This window comes from Bos javanicus, chromosome 19 (assembly GCF_032452875.1).
Source record: "Bos javanicus breed banteng chromosome 19, ARS-OSU_banteng_1.0, whole genome shotgun sequence".
NCBI lineage: Eukaryota > Metazoa > Chordata > Mammalia > Artiodactyla > Bovidae > Bos > Bos javanicus.
Window position 1 is genome coordinate 55,505,502 of NC_083886.1, and position 11,422 is coordinate 55,516,923.

Genomic DNA, 11,422 nt, shown 5'->3' on the forward strand with positions numbered 1-11,422 from the left:
GTATTCATAAAGCACGTTCATGGGTCGCTATGCTAATATATTATGTATTTTATAAAACTTTAACAAAAATAGAAAACTTTAAAGGACAGAGATAAAAATATAAATACAAGTTCCCATATTTTCTTCCTGCTGCCCCTGGGTGTATGCACCCCACCTTAGGGCGCCCTGTTGGAGGGTCCACTGAGGGAACCAGGGATCAGGAACGTGGGGCGAGGGGGCAGGAGGTTGGGGTGCTGCACGTGGGGGCCTGGTGAAGTTCTGGGCAGTGGTGGTCGTGGTGGCGGGGGCGGGGGGTCAGTGCTACAGCTCCGTACCGCTGGGGAAGCGGAATCTATGGGCGGGGACCGAGACACCGCGCAACCCGGCGGGGTCTTCAAGGGAGGGTCCTGGCTTGCGTGGCCTGGGTCCCGGGGAGCCCGGGCACGGAAATCCGGGGCAGAAGGATCTCGGGCGTGATCCTCGGGACACAGGGGACTCAGGCCCCAGAGAGTCGCCGGAGCCCGGCTCCGCTAGCAGCCGCGACAGGTCATCCACCAGGTGCCACTTCTCCTGGACTTGCTGAGGCCGAGGCAGGGGGCGAGCAGGCCGGTTAGGAGCCGCAACTCCTCTCACCCGCAGGCGGGCGGGGGAGGATGCAGCCCGGCTAGCAGTAGCCGCTCTGAGGCCCCGCCCCAACCGGAGCTAGCCCGGCTTCCCCGCCCGGCTGCGGCCTCGCCCTACTAATCTCCCGCCCTACGCTAGACTCCGCCCCGTCAAGGTCCCGCCCCTACCCGCCCACGTACGGTAGAGACCACGCCCACCCAAGACACCGCCCCTCAAGACCACGACTACCAGATACCGCCCCTTCTCAAAGACCACGCCCGTCAGACACCGCCCTATCTCAAGGCCACGCCCATCACACCGCCCGGGCATGAGACCACGCCCCCACCAGAGTCCCGCCTCCCTGACATTAGGCCAAACCCACACTCGTGTTAAACCGGGTCTCCAGGCCTAAAGCCACGTTTCTGTCAGGCTCCGCCTGACCTGAGGCCAAGCCTGAGGTCCCGGTTCCCTCTCTCCATCTTCCCTGCTTTTATCGGCGGCCCGCGGCCCCAACAGGGTCTCGCCAGCAGTCCCCTTGGCCCCAGTCCTGCGGATACTTACCCACACCAGCTGCTTCCGCAGTCTCCGGATGGCTCTGGAACTGGCCTGGGACTGGGAGATGCACACGGTCAGGACAAGGCTTTGGAGAGAAGGGGAGGTATGGTCAGTCAGCCCCCTACTTCCTCCTTCCCCCCCTCAATCTCTTAGAAAACACCCCCTGGGGGTCCTCTCTCTTCCAGGATCCCAGACACAGCCTTTCTTTCTCCTCTCCTTCCTCCCGCGTGTCGCTCAGCCCCTCTCCTCTGGACGGCAGGCTCACAGTGCGTCTGCACCAGGCACCATACTGCTCCAGTGGTCATTTCAGGGGCTTTTACAGGTGAGGATGTAAGGGCGCTTGCCCAGGGGCATCGGGGAACCTCCAGGCCGCCAGACCTGGCCCCTCTCCATCCCTGGCTGTCCTTGTCTGGCTCCTGGATCCCCTGAGACTGGCTGGGGTGCCCATGGACAAAAGGATCCTCCCCTCCCAGGTGCCCGTTCCCTTGGCCCTCCGCTGCCCTGAAAGGCACCTGAGTAGGATGAGAAGCGGGAAGCTGAAGGCGTGGGAACCCAGGTAGTAGAGGATGCGCTGGCTGGGGGGTGGGAGCCAGAGGGCCACCAGCTCAGGGACCACCTGCCAGGGGGCCGAGTAGTTGGCAAAGAGGCCACAGTCCCAGGAGGAGCGGATGCTGGGAAAGAGATGGACAGAGGAGGGCCAGGGTCAGCGACCAGGCGAGGAGCCCCGGCCCAGCTGCCTCGGGCCCTCTGCTCCGCTCACCTGCTGACCACATAGCCCAGGGGTACGGCGGCCAGGAGCAGGCCCAGGAGGAGCACCAGCTGGAAGAAGAAGATGGAGCTGGAGGCGCGGAATCGCCGAGGGGACGCCCTGGAGTTCCTCAGCAGAGTGTACTGGGGGGAGAGGGAAAAAGGACACAGGGGGGCATCCTCAGCGCAGTGTGCAGACTGGAAGTGATTGGTCAGCGCAGTCTGCAGACCAGAGGTGCAGTGTGCAGATTGGAAGTGGCTGGCAGGGCAGCCGCAGGATGTGAGGGCTGCCCCGCCGATGGCGCTCAAGGTGCCCACGCAGGTGCACCCCTGCGCCCTGCTGGCCCCAGAGTCCTCACCTTCTTGATATAGAAGGTGAGGAAAATGAAGATGCTGTTGAGCAGGGGCAGCAGGGGGCAGTAGAAGAGGCCCATCCAGGTGACTGTCTGCCCCTCCACGATGTCCAGCACGTTCTTGGGCACCAGGAACTCCTCTCGGTCCAGCCAAACCCAGAACCGGCCAGAAAACCGCTCCACCAACATCCTGGGGAGGGAGGGAACAGGTTCCCACCACCCGAGAGGAGTGTGTGAACCTCACTGGTCCGGGCCCTGGACCTTCGCACACACGCACTCACACAGGACACACGAGTGTAGAACTGCTCACAGCCTTGGCCGTAGCCACTGGCCATCCCCCCAGACACACCCACGCCGCCCCCGTGGTGTCCCCACGTGGCTCACCTCCTAGGCAGGCTGACAAGGAAGGCGAAGGCCACCGTGAGGAGGAAGTTGAAGATGCTGAGTTTGTACAGCTCCTCTCCTACCGAATTCTCCCAGCACTGATCAGAGGGGGTATCTATCACTACCCTCGGTCCCCAACCACCCCTTACCCACCCAATAGGGGGACCCTGAAGTATAGGAGCCATGCCTGGAGTCTGATATGATTAGCTAAGTTAAAATCCAGGCCTGGAGAATAAGACGGGCAGCCAGTTGGAGCTGCCTCCTCTGCACAGGGCAGTGTGATGCGAATGGCACTGCCTGGAGGTGACTGCTGAGTGCACAGCTCTGCCTACAGCCTCTCACAAAGGTGAGACCAGAGAGGGGCAAGGAGATCAAAGAGGTGGGGCTTTGCAGAGGACAAAGGGAGGGGCCCGGATGGAGCCACCAGCCACCTGGTAGTCACAGGCGTTGTAGCCGTAGGACTCACAGCTGGTCTTGTTTCTGCCAATGCACAGCACGGTCTGGCCCAGCGAGAAGGAGAACATTCCCAGGCTGGCCAGCTTAAGCACCACGCACCTGGGGGTTGGGGTGGGGGCGGAGACTGTGTCAGGGGAGTAGCCCAGGTACAGGGCACATCTACCCAGGACACAGGTGTGGCTGACATCTGCACAACCTCAAGTTTTTTCCTGGGACCAGCCCCCTCTAAACCCAGGGCCCAGCTTCCTTCCAACCTGCTCCATCCATGGCAGTGTTTCCCAAAGTGTGTTCCCCAGACGACTCACAGGAGAATGGTTCTGTTTAGATCAGTATGGCAAACAGTGCACAGTCGAGCCATCCTTCCCACAACACCCAGCTTGGAGAGTCACAGGAGGCACACATGGGCCTTTATGTCATTAATGCAGGTGAGATCATTCTTCTAAGACCTATTCCCAGGTGGCTTGCTGCTGCTAAGTCACTTCAGTCGTGTCCAACTCTGTGTGACCCCATAGACGGCAGCCCACCAAGCTCCCCTGTCCCTGGGATTCTCCAGGCAAGAACACTGGAGTGGGTTGCCATTTCCTTCTCCAATGCATGAAAGTGAAAAGTGAAAGTGAAGTCGCTCAGTCGTATCCAACTCTTCGAGACCCCATGGACTGCAGCCCACCAGGCTCCTCCATCCATGGGATTTTCCAGGCAAGAGTACTGGAGTGGGGTGCCATTGCCTTCTCCGCCCAGGTGGCTTAGTGGGCGAATAATCTGCCTGCAATGCAGGAGACACGGGTTCAATCCCTGGGTCAGGAAGATCCCCTGGAGAAGTAAATGGCAATCCACTCCAGTATCCTTGCCTGGAGAATCCTACGGACAGAGGAGACTATCGGACTATAGTCCATGGGGTCGCAAAGAGTTGGACGCGACTGAGCATACTATTCACACTGTCCATATACCACAAACCAGTGCATGCATGCTCCTGAATAATATATAACTGATCACACAGGTAGGGTGGCCCAACCCAGAACCATCGCTGCATGTTATATACAAGTGTGCACTTTCTTTTTTTACTTTTTCTCTGTATTCTGTGACTGAGCCTGCGTCACCTGCTTTGGAAGCAGGGAGTCTTAACCACTGGACCGCCGGGGAAGTCTCACAAAGTGTGGACTTTGAATGCTGATGCATGTCAAGAGGCTGGTGGAAACAGTGGTTCTCCTGTCGAGGAAGGCACAGGTGGGTAGGGGCTTATTTTTATCTTTCATCCTTTGAGCATTTTGAATTGCATGTGCTATTACCTATCTGTAGTCAAAGCTGTAGTTTTTTCCGTAGTCATGTATGAATGTGAGAGTTGGACTATAGAGAAAGCTGAGCACCAAAGAATTGATACTTTTGAACTGTGGTGTTGGAGAAGACTCTTGAGAGTCCCTTGGACTGCAAGGTGATCCAACCAAGAAATCAGTCCTGAATATTCATTGGAAGGACTGATGCTGAAGCTGAAACTCCAATACTTTGGCCATCTCATGCAAAGAACTGACTCATTTGAAAAGACCCTGATGCTGGGAAAGATTGAAGGCAGGAGGAGAAGGGGATGACAGGATGAAATGGTTGGATGGCATCACTGACTCGATGGACATGAGTTTGAGTAAGCTCTGGGAGTTGGTGATGGACACGGAGGCCTGGAGTGCTGCAGTCCATGGGGTCGCAAAGAGTCGGACACGACTGAGCGACTGAACCGAACTGAACTGATTACCTATGTGTGCGTGTTATTACCCGTTCCAATAATAAAGTTTCAAACCAAACACAGTCTACCTTGGAGGGACTCGGAATGGGCTGCGGACAGCTTCTGTGCCAGGGAAGGCTGAGGAAAAGCAGGCCCTGCTGAATGACTGGTGGGTGGCAGAGAACCTGAGCTGGAGCTGGGGGGTCTAGGGAGGCGGTGGCTGGGTCCAAGGCAGGACCTGAGTCCTGAAGAGGGAGACAGAGCAGAGCCTGGGGGTGGAGGTGGGCTTGAGTGAACCTGCACTCAGCAGGCGTGGGGAGATTCCCTTGACTGAGGCACTTGACCCTTTCAAACCTCAGTGTCCTCATCTATCCAGTGGTGGCGAGGATGGTCTTAACTTCACAGGTCATGGGAGGGCTATCAAGGTGAGGCCTGTAAACCCTCAGGGCACATGGGAGGGAGCTGTGTTCCTAGGGCGGTGACTGTAGTACCCTGTGTCCCTGAAAAAACAGTCACTGGCTTGCTTTGGATGGTGGGGACAGAAGAACCTTAGACGGGCCCCCCGAGACTGTGTGTGAGGGTGGCTGCCTGCCTTCCCTTGCTCAGGGCCCCCAGTACTAGGCGATAATCAAGACAGGTGGCAGGACACAGTGTTCCCCTGCCCTCCACACACTGTCACACCTGTCACCCCCCAGGTGGCACTTACCAGATAAGGGTGAGGTTGACCTCAGTGTTGGGAGGGTAGTTCTCCAGCTGGACCAGGAAAACGAACAGCAGGGGACCCAGAAAGTTGACCAGGGCGATGACCCCAGGGGGCAGGTACTGGAGCAGCAGAAACAAGGACTCCTGTGGGGAGAAGCAGGTAAGGGGGTGCTGTGGGCTGGAGGGCCCCCAGCAGCTCGCCCATGCCCTACGACCCCTTCAAGTGTTGCTCTGAGGCAGGGCGGGCATCTGGGAGCTCCTGGACTATTCCCAGTGACAGCGTGGTGGTGGGGGGAGAGCCACAGGCAGAGCCAGTCGGACTTGGTCGTGACCTTGGGCAAATTGCTTTAACCTCTTGCAGTCTCAGTTTCTTCTCCTGCAGAGTGGGGCCATCCCATCCCCTCCCCCAGATCTGGCTGGGATGAAATAAATGCATGTCAGCCGCCTGGCACCTCCTTGTTGTCCTGCGAGTACGTGGTGGCCCAGAAGATGGCGCTGATGGCTCCAACCACCAGGAGCCCGATGAGGACGTTGACCCGAAGGTAGGTGAGCAGGTGGCAGGCCCTCTGAGCCCGGGTCTGCTGCTGCAGGAGCAGCAAGTGACGCCCCTCCTCCAGCTCCATCTGTCACGGGGGCAGGGCAGGCACGGGTTAGGGCTGGCCCAGGTGGAAGGGCAGCGGGGCCAGCAAACAGCCCCAGGTTGGTGTGGGTGGGGAGACAGGCTGCAAGCCCTAGGCAAAGCTGGGGTGATAGTAGGCTGGGGACAGACGGGTTGGTTTTATCCAGAGCCCCCCACTCCAGCACCATGCAGGTGCGTGCTCACACCCCAACATGGCCCAGCACCCCACTTCCCTCAAGCTGGAAAATCCTGTGTGCACACACTCTTACACTCCCACACTCAAGCCACACACTCATACACAAAGTCCCATGTGCTCTCACACTCATCCACACCTACACTCACATCTCACATTCATGCACGTCCTCATGCACACCTTGAATTCATTGCTGATCTCATGCCTCTTGATGGTGGCGGCCTCCTGCCCCCGGATGCAGAAGTCCCAGGACGAGAAGACCTTTGCACTGAGAGGCGACCGGTAGTCCTGGCCCAGGAACATCTTCTGTGGCAGCCCCTTCACCATCCTGGAGGGGGCGGTGGGGGGCAGGGCTCAGCCTTGGCTCAGCCCTGATCTGGGGTGGGAAGCCCCGGGCAGCCCCAGGGGCAGGCTTGGACCTTGGCCTGACTGGGGGTGGGGTGGGGATACAGGAGTCGTGGCTCTGCCCCTGAGTTCTGCAGCTGGGAATGCAGAGTTCCGGGCCTGGAGTCTGCCGGCAGGGACTCCCCACCAGCTTGAGGGTACCACACTGAGGAGGAATGATCAGGGGAGACCCGGGGCTCTGCTCTCACCTCCGCAGAATCCCACAGAAGCAAAGGAGCAGGCAGGCCAGTGGGCTCAGGAGGTAGGCCAGGCGGATACTGTATGTCGAGCTGCTTTCGGGCCCCGCCCGGTACGCTCCGTAAAAGAGATAGGTGTTGTTGAAGGCCTGTGGATGTCAGACAACGATAACAGACCCAGGCTGTGTGCTGAGCGTTTTCTTGCTATTAACACAGTAACCCTGACAATAACCCCATCAGGTAGAGAATAAGAGTATCCTCATTTCACAGAGGCCCAGAGGGGTTAGGCAACTTGCCCAAGGACACACAGCTTGGAAGAAAAAGCCAGAACTGGAACACGGCAACCCATACAGGAACCACGCCGTGGCTTCCAGGAATGAGGGTAAGGTGGTGCTTATCCCAGAAGCCCGGACACTTTTCCCTTCTTGTCCTTCGTATCCCCACCCCACCTGGGCTCTGAGGGCTATGGGCACATGCATAGGCCTGGATGGTGCACAGTGGCCACAGCCTCTCTCGTGACTCGGCTGCTGACCCAGACAGCCTGTCTAGGAAGGATTGTCCCCCTAGAAGCCAACATGCCCTTGGAGGGGTCGGGGGTCATCTTGGACTGGGGTCTCCTGAGGCCATATCCTCAGGTCTCCCAGCCTCCCTAATCCTTGGCCAGGACAGACTCACTCACCCTGCCGGTAAAAACATTCCAGAGTAGATTGTTGAACTTGGAAACACCGGTCTGGGGTAGGTGGCCACTACCAGGACACTGGAGAGCTGTTAAGAAGGGAGAGAGGTCCCATAGGGGAGGGTCCCCAAGGCATAGGGGAGGCTCTGCCCCTCCCACTCCATAGCCCCCAATCTCGGGAGGCCTGAGAAGGGTCCTGAGGGCATGTCAGGAGGCTGGCATGCAAATAGTAAGGTCAGGCAGAGTCTCAGGGCTGGACCCAAGCAGGTTGATGCCCAGGGTTGGGACACAGAGGATTGGGGCTGTCCCAGCATGGGAATGCTGGACCAGCCCCCAGGGTTCAGGTGGGCTCAGGGGAACTGTTCTCTCCATGGGCCGGGCACTCACTGAAGTTCAGAGCCGGTCCTGGGTCAGGGGGCCGGAGCCAGACCAGGGGCAGCAGGACAAAGCTGCTGGTCAGAAGCAGGGTCAGCAGGTTAAGTAGCAGCAGGAAGCGAAGGAAGGTGAAATAGGACTGGATTCCAGTGCCAAAGAGGCCTGCGGGGGACAGCAGGGGAGTCAGGAGGCGCCCAGCTGTGGGCCCGACTGGTCATCCTAGGGCTGACCAACCCAGGGAGGGTGTGGGTGACTAGCCTCCCCAGGACCTCAGTTTAATGGCCAGTTCCGCAGGCTTGCCTAGCAGTACCTCTAACAGCCACGAGGGCGCGCCATCGTCCACCAACGTTTTGGGGGACTGGCTCTGGGGGCAGAGGCGGGTGTGTGACCTCAAAGCCACGTGATTGAGGGGTGATTGGTGGAGGGGTGGAAACGGTGCAACGGCAAAGGGGGGTGATGCCCTCTTCTGGTTTCTAAACTAGACGCTGAGACTCCAGAGAGGGGAGGAGGAAGGTGGGGGTTGGGGTTCAGGTCGTACCGCCGATCTCGTAGAGAGCCCCCTCCCAGAGCCCACAGCCCCGGGTCAGCCGCCGAGCTGCCTCCCCCAGTCGCCGACCCGCAGTCTGCCGCCTGCGACGCCACTGCTGCCAGCAGGAGGTCTTCACCCCCTCGGGCTCCCGTAGCTGCCTGGGATGGGGTGGTGATGGGGAGGGGGTTGCCCTGAGTCAGCCAGCATGCTCACCTGGCCAGGCAGAGCAGCACCCTGGGCCAAAGTCTTTCCAGGGCTGATGTTTCCACCCCGTGCCCGTCCAACAGGTGCATTTCCCCACCACCCCCACCCCCACTGCTTGGCCTCCGCAGTATTAGGCAGGGCTCTCCGGCACACACCGGATAAAGCGCACACACCGGATAAAGCGCTTGTCCATCATGGCGTAGGGCAGCACCCGCACCGGCTGCTGGGAGAGGCACAGCCGCTTCATCTCCTGCTCACATAGCTCCTCGCCCCCTGGCTCCGCTTCTGGCTCCCCCGGGGCCTGCACCGACCACTGCCTCTGCATCTCTGCGGTGGGGTGGAAGTTGGGGCGGCAACGCGCCCCTTCCTGGGAGAGATGTGGGGTGGTTGTTGAGGGAGCCTCACAGTCTTGGCCCTGGTATGGTCAGTAATGAAGAGAAATACTGTTGGAGGAGATCTGGCTCAGTGTCCAGCCACGTCTCAAAGCAACATATGGCCTCAGTGTTCCCATCTATCAAATGGGGAGAAAGGAGTCCAAAGGGCTCCGAAAGATGGGACGTCACAAAGGAAGCTAAGGCCAGGTGGGGCCACCATTAAGCACGGTGGGGCCACAAGGCCAGCTCTGCCCTACTCCAACCTGCTCCCAGGGGCCACAGGCCTTCACCAGCACCCTTTGGCAAGAGACAATTCCACGTGCTGATTCTCCCACTGGGACCGAAATAGTTCCGGCCCCGAACCCCAACAGTTCCCAGGATTCAGCATTTGCAGCAGCACCTCGAATCTGGACCTGCTGGGACCTCCTCTGTCTTCCATCTGGTGGTCCAGCTCCCGGGTCTGGGCCACCAGGGTTCTCCAAGGAACCCAGATGGGGGGGCGTGGCTACAGCATCAGCGGTGGGAAAGGGAGGAAGGAAGGGGCCCCTCTGCTGCTCAGCTGCGGTTCTCACCCCTCCCCCGGCCAGCCACCAGCAGCTTCTGGGCTTCAATTCTCTCTCCCACTCCTCTGACGATCCGCCTGACCCCCCACACACAACTCTGCACCCACTCACCTGGGCCCCAGAGACCAAGTGCCCGGAGGAGACCGTCCTCCGACCGGCTCCCGCCACGCCGGGCAGGGTTGCGAGAGTCGAGGGGAGCGGGGTCACATGACAGGAACCGTAGCTCCCCACCTTCTGGTCGCCGCCTCTCCCCTCTGTACTCTTCTCTCCCCGACCTCCGGCAGTTTCCCCGCTCTGCACCGAGGCCCGCACTTCCTGCCGGGGCGAGGGGCGCGGGCGGGCAGGTGAGAGGCGCCGCGGCTGAGCGCTGCGCTGGGGTCCTGCCCTGCCCCTTCCCGCCGGGCACCCGGGCTGGCGACACGGCGTCTGGGTCCAGGGTTTGACCCCGCAGGGCTGCGGGTGGCGGGCTGCGAGCCCCGCCTCTTATCCGCCGGGAGCCCCGGCGGGCTGTGCTGGGCTCGCAAGGCGCGAAGAGTACAAAAACTTAGTGGGTGGGTCCCATCACTTGGAGCTGCCGGCCCTGGCGGTATTTCTCAACATCCCGCCTCCCATCATCGGCACTTGAGCCGAGTCGGCCCGGCGCCTGGCCTGTAGGAAGCGCTCAGGAACCGGCTCCACTCACGCCCCTGCTCCACTCACGCCCCGCCCCAGCGACTTGTTTCAGAGCCCTCTTGGCCCCTTTCTCTCTGCTGGGACCCCGTGGGAGGCCCCGCGATCCTGCCCTTGCTTTTTCTCCCTCTCCACCTCCTTCAGGACCCCGTCATTTCTAAGGAGCTCAGAGGTTTTCCTGCCTCTCTGAGCAGTCCCCTTCCTGGTTTTCCAGACCCCTCCTCTATGCCCCAGGCTGCGTGCTGGTGCTGGGCACACAGTGAGCACAGAGAGGGGCCCGAGAGCTGTGAAATGGACTGGCAAATGTACATGTCAATAGAAAGTGCCACATGCTCCAACAGGGGTCAATCCCAGAAGACTCCATGGAAGAGGTGACTTTCAAGTTGGGCCTGGGATCGTGCAGATACAACAAGCTGGAGCATGGGCGTGCAGGGCGGGGAACAATGTTGGCAGGGAGAGGCAGGGACTAGGCAGGGCTTGTTCTCCATGCTGAGGTGCTTGCGCCAAGACCCAGCCGGAGGTAAAGACTCTGTGCGGACATCCTGGCTTGGCCTACCTGTCCTCCCCTCCAGGAGGGCCCTCTCCTTCCTTTCTGCCTTCCAGCTCACTTTCACTGCCCACCTTCCCAGGCTTCTCCCAGCCAAGAATGGCTCCCACCACTGTCCAGAGGCCACCCTTTTCTCAAACCCAGGGGACTCTCCTCTGGCCCTCTCCCGGACTCTCCCGAGGTCAGCTTTCTAGGTAGAGTTCCTGGGTGGACAAGATTCAGGTCGTGGTGGATGACCCCCCTGGAGGCTGACTGACCACTCAGCCTGCTTCCTCATCTCTGAATTAGGGTCACCGGTGCCCCCCACCCTGCCTTGTGGGGGAATAACTGAGCAAATAGGAATGGGGACAGTCCCCATCTAGCACACAGGAAGTGTGCCGGAACTCGGCGGGAGAAACAGCAAAAGCCACGCCCAGACTGGGGCGGAGATAAGCCCCAGGTTCCACCAGACAGTTTGCGGGAGTTGCCGGAGGCTGTGCAGGAGGAAGGGGTTACCCAATCTGGTGTGGCAGGGCCGGCCCCATTCGTGTGGTTTTGCTGCCTGGTGTTATTTTGATCATCGCTCTGAGAAGCGGGCAGGTCTGCGATTACTGTCCCCGTTT

At 59.8% G+C, this 11,422-nt stretch overlaps 1 protein-coding gene across 1 annotated transcript; it reads right to left on the minus strand.

The window, feature by feature from the left end:
• Window positions 1-24: 24 nt before the first annotated feature.
• Window positions 25-11,399, minus strand: TMC8 (transmembrane channel like 8). Its single transcript, XM_061392691.1, has 17 exons — window positions 11,316-11,399; window positions 9,716-9,919; window positions 8,841-9,082; window positions 8,473-8,621; window positions 7,947-8,096; window positions 7,563-7,648; window positions 6,896-7,032; window positions 6,483-6,630; window positions 5,943-6,113; window positions 5,495-5,634; window positions 3,053-3,176; window positions 2,622-2,719; window positions 2,244-2,427; window positions 1,898-2,028; window positions 1,650-1,808; window positions 1,144-1,222; window positions 25-558 (listed from the first exon to the last, which is right to left on the minus strand). The coding sequence occupies exons 3-17, from the start codon at window positions 8,990-8,992 to the stop codon at window positions 301-303; spliced, it is 2,166 nt and encodes a 721-aa protein (XP_061248675.1). The 5' UTR covers window positions 8,993-9,082; window positions 9,716-9,919; window positions 11,316-11,399; the 3' UTR covers window positions 25-300.
• Between the last annotated feature and the right edge of the window lie 23 nt (window positions 11,400-11,422).

What these genes read in the sequence shown, in the direction of transcription:
- TMC8 (XM_061392691.1), bottom strand. Translation starts at nt 8,992, where the DNA reads ATGCAGAGGCAGTGGTCGGTGCAGGCCCCGGGGGAGCCAGAAGCGGAG. An exon ending in AGGACCGGCTCTGAACTTCA is followed by an intron (nt 7,649 to 7,946) that starts GTGAGTGCCCGG and finishes CCTTCTTAACAG; the next exon opens with CTCTCCAGTGTCCTGGTAGT. An exon ending in ACAACGCCTGTGACTACCAG is followed by an intron (nt 2,720 to 3,052) that starts GTGGCTGGTGGC and finishes CCCTCTGATCAG; the next exon opens with TGCTGGGAGAATTCGGTAGG.